Source organism: Streptopelia decaocto (assembly GCF_964273445.1).
Source record: "Streptopelia decaocto genome assembly, chromosome: 5".
In the NCBI taxonomy this organism is placed as follows: domain Eukaryota; kingdom Metazoa; phylum Chordata; class Aves; order Columbiformes; family Columbidae; genus Streptopelia; species Streptopelia decaocto.
This window is the reverse complement of record NC_138659.1, coordinates 63,473,957-63,488,601: the sequence shown is the minus strand read 5'-3', so window position 1 is coordinate 63,488,601 and position 14,645 is coordinate 63,473,957. Positions and strand designations below refer to the sequence as shown.

The 14,645-nt window shown below is 36.7% G+C and overlaps 1 protein-coding gene across 10 annotated transcripts in view; it reads left to right on the top strand.

Annotated features, from left to right (window-relative positions):
* NRAP (nebulin related anchoring protein) overlaps positions 1 to 14,645 on the top strand; it is a 51,709-nt gene continuing 37,064 nt past the window's right edge. For 2 of the 10 annotated variants that reach the window (XM_082054777.1, XM_082054773.1), the window contains exons 1-11: positions 1 to 245; positions 503 to 597; positions 1,318 to 1,405; positions 4,520 to 4,624; positions 5,168 to 5,272; positions 5,940 to 6,047; positions 6,855 to 6,959; positions 7,525 to 7,632; positions 9,641 to 9,745; positions 12,444 to 12,548; positions 14,427 to 14,543. In XM_082054777.1, coding sequence (XP_081910903.1) covers positions 174 to 245; positions 503 to 597; positions 1,318 to 1,405; positions 4,520 to 4,624; positions 5,168 to 5,272; positions 5,940 to 6,047; positions 6,855 to 6,959; positions 7,525 to 7,632; positions 9,641 to 9,745; positions 12,444 to 12,548; positions 14,427 to 14,543 — 1,113 coding nt within the window. In that variant the 5' untranslated portion in view covers positions 1 to 173. The remainder of the gene's footprint in view (positions 246 to 502; positions 598 to 1,317; positions 1,406 to 4,519; positions 4,625 to 5,167; positions 5,273 to 5,939; positions 6,048 to 6,854; positions 6,960 to 7,524; positions 7,633 to 9,640; positions 9,746 to 12,443; positions 12,549 to 14,426; positions 14,544 to 14,645) is intronic. The other 8 variants (XM_082054775.1, XM_082054780.1, XM_082054776.1 and 5 more) reach the window with 8 other exon arrangements.

The following is a 14,645-nucleotide window of genomic DNA, read 5'->3' as shown; positions in this document are numbered from 1 at the left end:
TCAGCAGACGGAGCAACAGACTTCAATTCAGAGCTTTAATGGGAGCCATTGACCACAGCAAAAGGCCCTGACTGGAGTGTCTAGAGTGCGCTTTGCACAGGCCAAAAAGTCACTTTCATACTCTTTGAACCTTTTGTATAAACCTATATATTTTTCACTCTGTGGATTTCAAGATGAATGTGCAGCCGTGTGCTAGATGTGGCTATGGGGTTTACCCTGCTGAGAAGATTAACTGTATAGATCAGGTCAGTTCTCTTTCTTTATTATTCTGGACTATAATAAATGTATGGATTGCCACTTTTAACACAGTGCAAATCTCCAAAAATTCTTTACTCATAACTGGGTTCAGAACTGAAATTGGTTTAAATAGACATATATTTGAAGAAGAATTCTTCATATTCATGAAAAGAATGTTAAGGATCAATACTGAGATTTAATACTCAACAGAATAATAATGGAATACAAATAATGTCTTTTGGTTTCTGTTTTCTGGTATTTCCAGACATGGCATAAAGCCTGTTTTCACTGTGAAGTATGCAAGATGATGTTAACAGTAAACAACTTTGTTAGTCATGAGAAAAAGCCTTACTGTCAAGTGTAAGTATATTTCCATTTACTTTTCTTTTTTTTCTATTTTCTTTTTATTTTTTTAAAACAAAAGTTTAAAATGCCAAGTCATTTTAATGTAATAGAAGATCACATTTTGGACACAGCCTGGTCCTATGTATGTTGTGCAATTATGTATTATTGGTGATTTTGTTCATATTTTGGATTTATGTGAATCACAAATGATGGGAAGCTCTTGTTACTGTACATAATGCTTCCTCATTTGTCCAGTGTGTTAAAAGATGCTAAAGTTCCCTTTCAGTATTGTGGGAAGAAAATAAACCCAACCATAAAATTCAGTGCTTTCCAAATGAATATTTAAGAGTTAATAAGGTTGAGCTAATCATCAGGAAAATGTATAAAATGCAGATTTTGGAGTTGGTTGTTGTAGGAAGGTTTATTTTATAATGATCAATTCCTGTCAAATTTGTCAGCAGAAAAAGGAGAGATGACAGTTGGTTTTTATTCTATTATTCTCTTTTGTTATTAGAAACACAGCATTGATATGACGATCATTAAAATTAATTTTGCTCTAGGCACCTACTCCATACAATAATAACTTCAATGTAATCTGAGATCTGTGTATGAGTGGGGGAAAAGTTATGTATAGAGGGGTGGAGGCTGGTATTGTGTTTTTGAGTGCTCAAAGAGAACCTTTATGATGGGCTGTCTGGTGCATTCCTGATATCCTTTTACACTTTCCTTTTTCAGGCATAATCCAAAAAACAATGCATTCACAAGCATATTTGAGACACCAGTAAATATGAATGCAAAAAAACTGTCAGAAGTGGTAAGTGAGGTAAGAAACTTGAAGCCAAATGTATTTAGGTTTGGTTTACATGTTGATATCATACTCATGTCTTGTTTTAGAAATGTATTCTTTACATAATGTAGATATGTATTCTTTACTTACCCTCCTGTTTTCTTTTAGAGCAGTAAAATTTCAGCTCGTGTTTGAATCACAATTTTTAAAATGCATTCACTCATAAGAAAGCAAGGTTTGATCTGAATTTTTTCTACTTTTAGATAGAAAAAGGGAGAGCACTTTCTTACCTGCCATATCTGATAATCTACATGGAAGCATTGTTCACATAAGCTGCAGGAGGTATTTTCCAGAGCTATGTAAACCTAGTAGCGAAATCAGGGGGGTTTATAGAGTCAATTGAAACAAGAATACTTGCTTATCCTCTCTTCTGAAACTGACACTAAAGGGCATGAATGAATTCTGTCTCAGTAGGATCTAGGCAAAAGTTCTCGTAAATACTTTGTCAAGTATTTCTGACAAACTTGAGATGGCATTTGGCTTTTGTGAGAAAATATGAAGTCCAGGGAACTTTACGTAGTTTTGCTGAAGATGTTTTGCCAGAGCATTTGGCATGGAATGGCTTTCCATGCCCTTTCAACTGCATCAGTCCTCTAAAAGGCTGCTGTGCCCCGGCAAACCTCCAGGGGTGCTCAAAGTCTTCTTTCTTTTCAAATGGCATTCTTTTCTCTCTTGCATTGTTTTCCTCCAGATACTTTTTAAATTTTTTTTTTTTTTCAAACTTGCATTTCTGAGAACTTAATGAAATGAGAGACTCAGTAGCGGCCAATAATTGATAGATAGCTCACTCCTATGTGTAATACTGTTTTCTTGAATGTCGTGTCTTTTGAAACTCTAAAATCACAGAATCACAGTAGTACTAATTGTGTGACTATATTTAGTAAGTAAACCAATGTGTTTGAATGTGATTAACCATCATTAAAATAAAAGAAGGAAGTTGTATTTCTTAGATTATAGTGTATTAAATTCATTCTGATGTTCTGTATTAGCTGTACAAAGTTAATGTACATTAATAGCCTTTATCAGACACTGTATCTTTTATTATTCTTGTACAGTATTCTTTTGCATCAGTTTTTGCAATATCACGGGCAGTAACTATTTCAGCAATGACTATTGCACTTACTTTAAACTGTGTGTGACAGATCTGGTCAGGAATGAGTCTGGGATTACTGCGGGTTCTATTTCTGGTTTTAGGCAGTGATATGAGACTCTGATACTTCCAGTGCATGTGAATATGCACGCCAGACAAATTATAGCTCAAAGATCACTTTCCCTTGTTTTGTACACCTAAGGCACCTTCTGTCCTTTTCAATCATATAATGAGATTCTGTTCCAGAGAGAAAATTGCTAAGGGTAGTGAAGAAGCTGATTCTGCAGTACATACTTAAAGGGAGTACTTCTGTAGAAATTTTGAGTGCAAGAAAACTTTTTCTTTGGCAAATGTGTAAAATATTGCTAACTCGGGAAAAGGTTTCAATAGCTATTGTAGTTCGTTGGAGTTTTTCAGGTAAGTTTATTTTTTATGTAGAAAATGTAACACTTTTCTTCGATCCTAACATGATCTCCTCACATAAGTTATGTTGAGATACTGACTGAAATGCAGAGATAAAAATTCAGCTCGCTCCCTCTACACAAAATTTCTATGTGAGCAGACAAATCATGCATGTCTCTGTACCTCTGTTCTTAATTTATGAAATGGGAATAATACACATGCTCAGTGTTTTTTCTGTCCAGTCAGTTTAGATTTTGCACTCTTTAGGACAGGGACTGTTATTTTTTGAGTCTCTAGAGTGAGTTGTATAACAGAACTGTGATTTCACTTGGATTCCTGTATGCTGTCATGATAAAAGTAAAAGCAGGAAAATGATGACCCAGGACTAAATCTAGTAGTCATTTAAATTTACACAGTCATGATACTTCATGGACACTGTGCAGGGAAGTAGAAGAGTAGAGTATTGCCCAGCAGGTAATAGTTACTTCGTCTAATGCTGCATTGGTATGTTCTGCTTAAGATTTCTTAGGGATTTCAATCTTCAGAGATTATTTCCCCAAATGTATTATCTAAACACTGAATGATTCTTTCAGAACTTCGTGCCAGATTTCAGGTATTATATTCTGCTCCTTTACAGATGTGCAGCTCCAGTAATAGCAGAAATCTTAGGTAGAAGCTGGATGTGGATTAGAGGTTTGACCTTAGGGCTAAATGCAATCTTCCATGAAAGCTCCTTTGCCAAGAACGGGTGGCATGGAGGAAGTGCTTAGGTAGTTTTTGCATGGCCGAGAGCTACAGGCTACATGACCTTTTTGTACATAAGCAGGGTGTAAGTGGTGTTTGTTGGCGAGGAAGAGAAGATGGAGAGTTTTGTAAGTTCTCAGGAGGTGGTTGGTATGTTCTTCTGGGCTGTGGAGATTTGGTGGATCAGGTGTGTTTGTAATAGTCTCTCGGTTTCTGCATAGATATATATACATATGTGTCTTCAGGGTGAATTTATTAGTTGGCACTGAAAAATAAGCTGGTCTGTAGCAGCTGGAGATATAACACAGAGACACAGACAAACATTATGACAGAGTAAAGTATCTTAAACTGAGTTGTGTTGATGCTGCCACCCACAGAATTGGTTCTGTGCAGTCACGTTGTTACTCTTGTGTACATATTGATGATTTTTGCAGTGAGGCAGATGGAGGAAATGACATAACTGAAAGCTAACCCAGCAAAAGCCTACATAGTAATTCTCTGATCTAATTTGCCCCATGGCTGCCTGTCCGATGGTGTCAGTGTTTGATAGACAAGAAGGATCACCCAGCAGGGCTAAAGTTGTTTTTGGAAGAAGCCTTCCTTTAAACTGGCTTAAGGTGCAGACAAAACTAGCAGGCACTGAAGTGGATTTGTCATGGCGGGAACTGTACTGCCTTTGTTGGTTTGTCTTGCATACATCTGTTTTTGTTGCTGCAGTTTATGCAGACTCCATATCACTGTGGACTAAGAGACTGTTCACCTTGTTTGTCTCACTTCTTGTGCTTCTCCTAAGAGGGAGTGTGTTAGTCTGTACTAATAAACTACTAATACCAAATCCTTTATTATATTTTTAGATAAAATATCGAGAAGAGGGTGAACAATTAAAATCAGTCTTTCAGTGGGATGTAAGGTCCAGAGAAATGGAAGCTGCCTATAAAGCCCAACAACTGGCCACCCAGGTAAGAAATATCCCTCAAGTCTCCAAGCAACTGGCCTGCAGGAAACTAAGGACTGGCCTTGGCATTCCTAACTGTTAGGGTTTTACTTGCAGCATTTCAAAGCTAAAAAACCCATTACTTCTCATTTGGCTAAACTTTTCAAGGCAGAATAACTTGATTATAGCTTAGGGTGCAAGAATGAGAAGGTGAGGAAGGAAGAATGTATCTATACAGTTAGCTGTCTGGACTGCTACGTGTACAGCCATAGTCAATGTGTCTTTTTTCCACTGGCACTGAAAGTTCAGAACAAGTGGTCTGATTCCCAGGGGGATGTTGTTTGAGTCTCACTCCAGGATCCTAGATCCTGACATCTTGATGTCAGTTTTTGTTATACAAGCTCTGCCCTGGCATTATGAAGGTATGTGGAATGTTCACTTGTATGTCTGCAGAGAGTAAATTTCACTTCCACAGCATTGTGCGTGTTTTCTTTTTTTCTGTCAGATCAGCTGTTTGTGTATTAAAACAAGGGCGAAGATTGATAGTTATTTAATTTTTGTTTTGTAGAATACTTACTATGCTGCCTATGAGGAGGGAAAATCATGGTACTCGGGAACCATCCCAGATCCTGAGATGGTCAAGATAACACAGGCACAGAAGACTCTGAGTGATGTAAGTGGGCTGATGTTTGGAATAGTTTATTTTCATGGGCTATAATATTCTGAAGGCTTACCAGTGCATCAAAGCCAACCTTTGGTAAGCTGTTACTAAAGGAGAACCTGACATGTTTATTTCTGTCAGTAACAATATTTAACCGTGTAAGTGGTTAAAGTCGCATAAAGATGCTATTGCCCATCCTGGAAATCATATATTTATATGTTTATGTAACTGAGAAGCACTTCAACTACTGACCGTTGTTGTCGGAGGTGACCTTGGTTATATCCTGATCTAGCAGGCAGTGCTGTTTCCCTCAGCAGAGTAGAACTCATGATGGAAAACCTGTCTTATTTGCTATGGAGTAGACCTTTCATTGACTGTATTTCCATGACTCAAGAAAATAACTTTTGAATTATGGCTGATTGTATATGCCCAAACAATGGGTTAGTGACTCAGTCAAAATAGCCAATTAACAGTGGATAATTAATATGAATGATGAGCATTTTCTGTTGTATGTAGGAAATGTTTCTACCTAAAAAATGTATAAGGTATAAGTTCTTTAATTTGATTACTTTTAAATAAAGTGATACGTACTTTTAGGAAGCAGGCATTAAAAGAGGAATCACATTAAACTACAGTGGGTTCTTCTGTAACAACAACCCAAAAAATGTTCATCTTCTAGTTTCAATATATGGAAGAATATGAGCCACGGAGAGGCAAAGGCAGCTTTCCCGCTATGATCACTCCAGGTTATCAGGTTGCTAAGAGAGCCACCCAACTAAGCAGTAATGTAAGTCTCAGGTGTTTTTTAATTGTCTGTTAGTCTTCTTAGGCAGTAGGTTCCACAAAGTCTATTTGTTGTGCTGTTAATCCTACTGAGTTAGAAAACTTTGACATGATGCAGGAAACAGGGTTAAGAAACTACTTGGGTTGGGAAGACAATCATAAGGATAAATGACAATACACGTATTTCCTGAAAGATGTAGCAACTTTTGCTGTAATTTACCACAACCTGAAGAAGATTGTGAATAATTCTAAAATGTTTGTTTAATTAATTACCTTTATTTTCACCTCATGGTATTATTAATCTATTCACATCTGAAGATTTTTGCTTTCTTTATTATTTGAAGTTAAATATGTTCAATATTGAATTTGATTAATATACCAGCTACTTTGAATATATGCACAGAAAATCACTTATTTATAAAAATAACAATTCAACTGAAAAAAATCAAGTAAAAAGAAATCATGTAGAAATGATTTTAAAGGATTGCATTGTTTTCTGGAAACACTGCATTGTCATTGCAGTATGATCTTAGCGTTTTGGGCCATTAATGAGTATTGTCATAATACTGTAATCAAATGTATGGCTCACATAAGTCTAGTGTCATTTGAAAATTTGTTTATCTGGGGCCATTTCTGTCTGCTTCTGACATGCACTTTAAGGAAACAAGACCTCAGGTATACTGATAGCTTGACTGTACAGTGGGCAGTGTCATGACTGCTGTTGGTCATTTTCTCTTGAAGCCTTCTGATAGAAAAAAGATATTTGCTGCTTATTATTTGTAGTATGTATTTTATATGTTTTCTCCCTCAGGTAGAATATAAGCGGGGACATGAAGAGAGAGTTTCGAAGTTCACCTCTGTTGTAGACACTCCAGAAATACTTCATGCCAAGGCTGGAGGACAGCTTTCAAGTGATGTAAGTGAAATAAAATAGGCTGACTTGATTTTGACTCTGTTCTTGGGACATTCATAAATCACTTCAACAGATGAGCATAAAGAAAAATAAAAAACTAGTATTTGAAAGGCAGACTCTTGAAATGTGCATTAACTTGAAATATTCTTGATACATTTTACCAGTAAGTAGTTAATACTTCCAATTATAAAGACTATATTAAGTTCTAGGTCATTTTAGGGACTAGCTGGCTGCCAGAACTGATGGCAGAGAACTGTTCTATACCCAGGAGGTGGGTGCCGTGCAAAGTAAAGAAGAAAGCTGCCTGACAGGCATCTTGCAGGCAACTTTAGTATTTTCTTTAAACAACTGTGATCCATCCTATACCTTAAATGAGACACAGAGGTCCTGCAAAAGATAGGTTGTGTAGTTAAAGGCTACATTGTAAAGATTCAAGCTTCATGTTTCATCTTCCTTTTGGGAGATGACAACCATTGAGTGCTTGACTTTGCAACTTTAAGAATTGATTATGTGTGCAATCAAGATGCATTTGATTTAATTGCTCCTGAACTGTCTTGGATTTTTACAGTTGAAGTACACAGAAGACTTTGAGGAACGGAAAGGGAAAGGCAGCTTTCCAGCTATGATCACTCCAGCTTATCAAATAGCCAAGAGAGCGAATGAATTAGCCAGTGATGTAAGTGTCCAAAGCAAAGTCTCTTTTCGGGAACACAATAATAAATTCTCACACAAAGTTTGGATTTAACTGCTTATTAGCAGAAATTCTGTGAGCGTTGTGGAGAGAGTCCAGTGCAGGGCAACAAAAATGATTAAGGGAGTGGAACATCTCCCTTATGAGGAAAGGCTGAGGGAGCTGGGTCTCTTTAGCTTGGAAGAGACTGAGGGGTGACCTTATTAATGTTTACAAATATATAAAGAATGAGTGTCACGAGGATGGAGCCAGGCTCTTCTTGGTGTCAGTCAATGGTAGGACAAGGGGTAATGGGTTCAATGGAACACAAGAGGTTCCACTTAAATTTGAGAAGAAATTTCTTCTTAGTAAGGGTAACAGAACACTGGAACAGGCTGCCCAGGGGGTTGTGAAGTCTCCTGCTCTGGAGACATTCAAAAGCCACCTGGACACATTCCTGTGTAGCCTCATCTAAGTGTTCCTGCTCCGGCGGGGGGATTGGACTGGATGATCTTTCGAGGTCCCTTCCAATCCCTAACATTCTGTGTTTCTGTGATTCTGTTATGCTAGCAGTACACTTCATACACAGATTTTCAAGTGACTGTCTTTTGCAGGGACAAAGTCGAGTTCTATGCACATAGAGAAAATTAGGCATTTTATTAGCAAATCAACACTGTGGATTTTTGTGGGCAAAAGCCTCCCCTGTACCAAGCCTTCTCTTACATACAATTGAAAAAGAAGAAAATAAGGAGTCAGGTAGAGGACTTTGATTTCATTCTGCCCAACCCAGTATGAGTTAGAGGGGCTGAAGTGCAGTTCTAATGTACACAGCCACAATATTTCTGGGTGACCTTGTATCAGGGGAGGACTGTGTTTGTAGAGCTCTGCTTTGCCATGACTTTCCATGCTCCCAGTGGGTCCTTACAGTTCATTCTCCTATTCTTTCTTATGTGTTGTTGCAGGATAAAGGCTTTTAAGAAAGTAACTTCTCGAATAGCAATTATATATATGAAGTATATACATATAAACACATGCATACATTTGACATAATTATAGATTTATACAATATACCTTTCTATTCCACTCATTTTGCTCTTCTTATTGTTGGGGGGTTTTTGTTTTGTTTTGTTTGTTTGTTTTTTTAACTCCTTGGTCTACTGATCTTTATTGGCTTTCTTTTCCTCTCCAAACAAAATAAAACCACAACACACATGTATTCTTTAAAAAACATTGTAACAGAACATCAGTATTGCTTCAAAATGTACAGTTGATTGTATTTTGTCATTGGAGACTGAAAGGAAAGCTCTTTTTGTTGGAGAACATATTGTGCTATCTCAATGGAAGTGAATTTATAACATTATTAAGAGTCATGGAGGAAATTAAGAAGTCTGTAATTTTGAAGGCAAAAGCAACTGATTCTAAAACATTTAAACATTTTTGTTTGCCTTTGATCTGTGGAAAAACCCTCATTCTTGTCAGCAAACACACATGGTGATTAAAGGGCAGCATCAGGTTATAGGTTATTGACTTCAGCAAAGATATTGCAAATCTTGGTCTAAACTTGAAGGTTGAGTGCCTAAAATTCCCTTGATCATTTGGGCTATCACATCTTTAAGAAACAAACCCATTTATTAATAGTGGTCAGATGACTCTGGTAAAAGAAGTGCTCTGTGGTAACCATGAATTTACATTACAATCAGTTCGATTTTTTTAACCTTCTGGAGCATAAAGGGTTAACCATGGACAACAGGGGGTGCTGAACATGCTGAACTAAAGGCCTGGTTGAAATGGCAGGTCCCATGTTCCTAGTGCATTATTAAAAAGTACACCACTATTTTTGGTTTTGTATCTTCAAGTGACATGTTTTACTTGTCTAGAATGGTGGCAATGGAAATTTTGACAATCCTTAATTATCAACATATGCGTGTCATTGATGATTATTTATTATGCAACATCTGTGTACCAGACCAAACTCATCCGGATGATTCTTTTCCTTTTCTTTTTTTCCTGTTAGGTAAAGTATCATCAAAGATATGAAAAGGAGATCAAGGGAAAAGCCAGCTATACAGCTGGAACAGATGTTACTTTAGCAAGAGAAAATGTCGATCAACATGGCCAGGTATGCAACATCTCAAAAATACCCATGCTGATGATCATGGCTATGGCTGATTGCTCAAGACTTTAGAAACTGCAGTGAGGCCTGTTTTCCCTTTGCTTTCCTGTATGAGAAGGCAAGATCTCAAAAGAAAAGATGGTGTGCAACAGCACCATGCTCTGAATGTGTAATATATTTGGCATTGGCACTTACAAGATGAGACTGCAAAGTGCGAGCACTGTCACTGCATGATCCTTATGGTAGGGTCACTTCAAAAGGTGAGCCCTACCTTGGCAAATTTTATCTGTGTACATGTATGCACTGTACATTTCTACTGTGGTGGTGTTATGCATCTCACTGAAATGTGTTTTCTTGTGGAAACTCCCATTTCATGAGAAAGAAAATGTAAATTCAGTTAGGAGAAAAAGTGAAAGGTCTGTGAAATGGTAGAAAGCTAATAGGTAGTTACACATCTTTTCCCTGCCAGTGTTTTTAGAAATCTTAGAAGCTTTGTAGTTCTAAATATGTGCAAGTTGCACTGAAGATCATACAAAATCTCTTAGATTTCAACTATTCTACAAAAATGGTATTGTAAGCTTGACAAGTTGTGGTTCTTCTTTTGTGGAACCAAATAGACTGTGGCATTAATTTTGCTTTTATTTCATTTTTAAGGGAATGCAATTATTTTTGCATCCAAAGTTCTATTCCAATTAAGTTAGGGAAATGGTACAGCTAAATAGAACTGAATAAAGCTAAAGGGAATTTGAAAGGAACTGAATAGTGGTTTTGTATAAACAAAACTGTATGATTAGTCTTAGATTTTTCATCCTACCTCCTCATGAGGTCCATATACTTTGGAGAAATTAAGGAAGTGCAAATACATTGTCCTAAAAGAACAGGAGTTTTTAGTTTCTTCACTTCTGTCCAATTCTGCATCTTGCAATGTGTGAAAAGCAAACCACCCTTCATGAAAATGAGCTTAGAATATGTAGCAATGAAGCCTTCAGTCAGTTGCTGTCTTTTGAACTACTACAAGTTTTTGTAAGAATAAACAACTAAAATGAATTTGAAAAAGTGCTAATTGCATTTTCAGGCATTGGAATGCTGCTATCTTTAGAATTAATTAAAGTTTTTTTTCTTTGAAAGTATCTTTGAAACATCAGTCACAGACTTCAAATTTAATTTGAGTTTTAATCTTCACATATTGGATTCTGATATTTTATTCAAATAAAATTGAGCCACTGAAATTAATGGATCTTTTTGAGTGAAGCATGACTTAACATGGGTAAAGGGATTAGATCTCTAACTGTTGAGATCATGATGGTACACCATACAGAGACATATATATATATAACATGAGACAATTTAAGGAATCTGACTGTAAAAATTCTGTGTGCTGAACACCTGTTTCATTCATGCTTAGAAATCTTAGAAGTGGCTAAAATTAATTATCTGCAACTTTGAAAATACTGTTTTGTAATATGAGCAATATTAGAAATTATATAAAAATGTATTTGAGAAAGTTAGAAGAAAAATAAAATGGCAAGTTAGTCTGAAGAATTCAGCCTCATGAATGGCATTTTAAAAAACTAACTCAGCTGATTAGTCAAGGATATTTTTCATTTTTTGTGTCTGTTTATCGAATAATTTAGATGCAATAACTATAATTACAATATATTGTTCACAAACTTATGACATGACCTATCTTATCATGTGACATCGATGATGCACAAAATGACCTACAATGGATTGTTTTGCATTGAGAAGTTACAAGAGAGGCCTAAAATATTTATAGTCCTTTCTATATGTGCTCTCCATGATATTCTTGACATGTCACACATTCTTTGCTCACTGAAACTGGCTCTTTGCTACAAAGGATTTACGAAATATTACAGAGAAGACACATTACACTATATCTTACTTGTTTGTATGTTTGCCATGTTCTGCAGAGATCTTGCCATAGAAAGCTTTGGGATGGTCATTGTATATTATTATTTTAGAAAAAGCTCCAGTATTTTGTTATTAAATTGTTATTAAAGGCTTTTCAAATTGTCAAACATTTACACATATACTTACCTGTAGACAGATTTAAGAGTATTAATCCCCAAAAGATTGGGTTTTTAGATCAAGCAAGTGGAACTCTGTGATTTTGTTCCCTAAGGAGTTGACCACTTTAATATCTAGGTATTTCTGCTTCATTAAGGAATCCATGTTCAGAATATATCACTGGACTAGAGAAATATTATTTTGGGTCAGTTTTGATGTGAGAAATGACCATGGAGAGATCAAGAGACTTCCGTCACATCACAGAGGAAGGCTGACCCTACATTAAACTTGGAAATCTCTTGCCTGCCCAGCCCATTAGGGACCATACGTTTTCCAGGAAAGCACATACTGACAAAGAGAAGTGCTAGTAGATGTCATCTCTGTAAGAACAGAGGTGAAATTAGAAGGATGTATATTGTTGTATACTCAAGTGTTCTCGTGATAACAGCTAATTACTACGTAATTTTCTCTTACAATGAAGAAAAGTAATTTTACAGGCATAGTTAGTTTAATGGGTAATTTTATTCTTGCAATTAGTCATTTTGTTCTCTTTATCTTAAAAAAAAAAAAAAAAAGCAATGAACTTTCCTAATAACAAGGAGTATGGAGCTTTGTGAAATCACCCAAGGCCCCACCTGCTCATGTATAATGAGTAAACACTCTGAATTGTCTTCAGGATTATATGGATGACTATGAAGAACACAGAGGGAAAGGAAGCTTTCCTGCTATGATCACTCCAGCTTATCAAAATGCCAAGAAAGCAAATGAATTGGCAAGTGATGTAAGTATGAAACCTGAATCAATACAACTCATAAACAATTAAAAGCAGCAGTTTGTCAGAGCAATGCCTAGGAGGAGAATGCTAAAATTACACTTGAGAAGTAAACAACAATGACATTTCACTGCATTGCTGGGAACTGGATAGCTCAGGGGATTAATAATATCCATTAATAGAAGAGGACACAGCTCTGGTTTGCATGACAGAGGGATGGATGTAGCAACTAATGGGGATCCCTACTGCTAGGTTAACCCTCCTGGCAAACCTGCACCTGTATTATTAATGAAACCTTAATCATCCTGTGGACTACTATGGTATTCCCAGTAGTGAATAAATGGAGGATGAATGAGCTGAACTGGTTTTGATATTTTGATGTATCATGCCTCTAGCACAAAGCAAGTAATGTGGAGGAAAAAAAACATCGAATACAACACTGTCACTTCACAAGCCTGAGCTTATTTCTAGGCTGGGGATTTTTAGTTTTGGGTGGTAAGCTAAAGAATTGGCAAAAAAGGTGGTGATGTGTGGGATTCTTGCATGCAGCTCGTTAACTAAAGAGCCTCAGTCCTATTTGAGTCTCTTTCTAATAGTGACAAAACATGGGTCAGTCTGTAGGTCACTACCCTGTTGCTGATGAGAAGGGTTCCTGCAAGTGACAGCCTTTGTAGTGTGGACACCTGTCCCCCATGGGGCCATCCAAGCTGATGGGCTCAGTCTGTTTTCTGGGGAGCTAACAGATGGTTGAGGGTTTCTGCTTCTACTAGCCTAGACTAGACACTGGCAGTAAACTAGAGTGAAAGGATCAGTTGTATTCTTTACTTGAGCTTATGACTGAGAGAATATAAAAACCTGGAACCTTCTGTGACCAATCCCCATTTTGATGACAAACTCAGGGATCCCCTGTTTAAACACAAAATATTTAACCTTTTGAGATAAAGATGGCAGTTTCATAGGTTTTAAAAATGCTAATGGTCAGCAGTTTCCTTAGTAATTTGTAAAACCTGGAGCAAAGAGAAGAGTTAGTTCATAGCAGTAACATTTTCACACTAGAGTGCTTATCAAGCTGCTTCATATCTTTAAAGCCTGAGAAACTGTGTGCAGTTGGAAAATGAAAGACCCAAACACTGCAATACAGCACATATAAAATAGTTTGTTATTTTGTACATTATGAATCTGATTTTCGAAGCAGTAACATAACATGAAGAACATAAGCATCTCCATATGCAAGAAATATTGAAATGTATTCCCAATAGGGTTTTTGCTGGACAAAGTTTGGCAAAAGGCCAATATAAGTATTCTCTCACTTCACCTATCCAAGCCCAATTTAAGTCAATCACCTGATGTCTAAATTAATTTAATATATCCCTTATTTAAATCTTGATTTGGTACAGAAATATAATTCCCCAAAACACTGCAAGTGCAAAAAGATACAGCTTTTTTAAAAAGCTGGTTTCTACAAAAGGAAAAGTTTGCAGAGCACTGGATGACTATCTGTAATTCTCTGACTAGAAGTCTAAAATCAAAGTACTGAGAATTAACTTCAGGAATAGAAGAGCACACATGCTCCAACCAGTCACTAGCCAAGAATCTGCTAATTATCTGTTCAAGCTATGAACAACAACCAGTGCTGTTCAATCTATGTAAAAAATGGATAAAAACCCCCCTCTGTCTAGTGAAGTGGCCAGACAGGGATTGTTAGGGCTGTGATTTTATATGTGGTTTATTTTGGGAAGTGACAACTTGCAGTATTTCAATTTAGCAAGTTCTATTTGCTTATCGAAACAAGAATGGGAAAAGTCTTCTGCTGACTGATCAAGCCAGTCTAAATAGCAATGGTGAAAAGGTAGACACTTATTTTATAATTTTCCCACTTCTTTTCAGATAAAATACAAGAAAGATCTTTCCAAGATGAAAGGTGCAGCTCACTTTCACTCCCTAACGGCTGAAGACAACTTAGTCCTTAAACGAGCCCAAAGTGTTAACAAGCTTGTCAGTGAGGTAAGGGATTGAATCGATCTGTTAACGAGTTCGAGAGCAGCTCGTACAAATGTTCGTGTCTGATGGGTGAGGACTACAAATAGAAGAAGCTGTTGTTCTTAT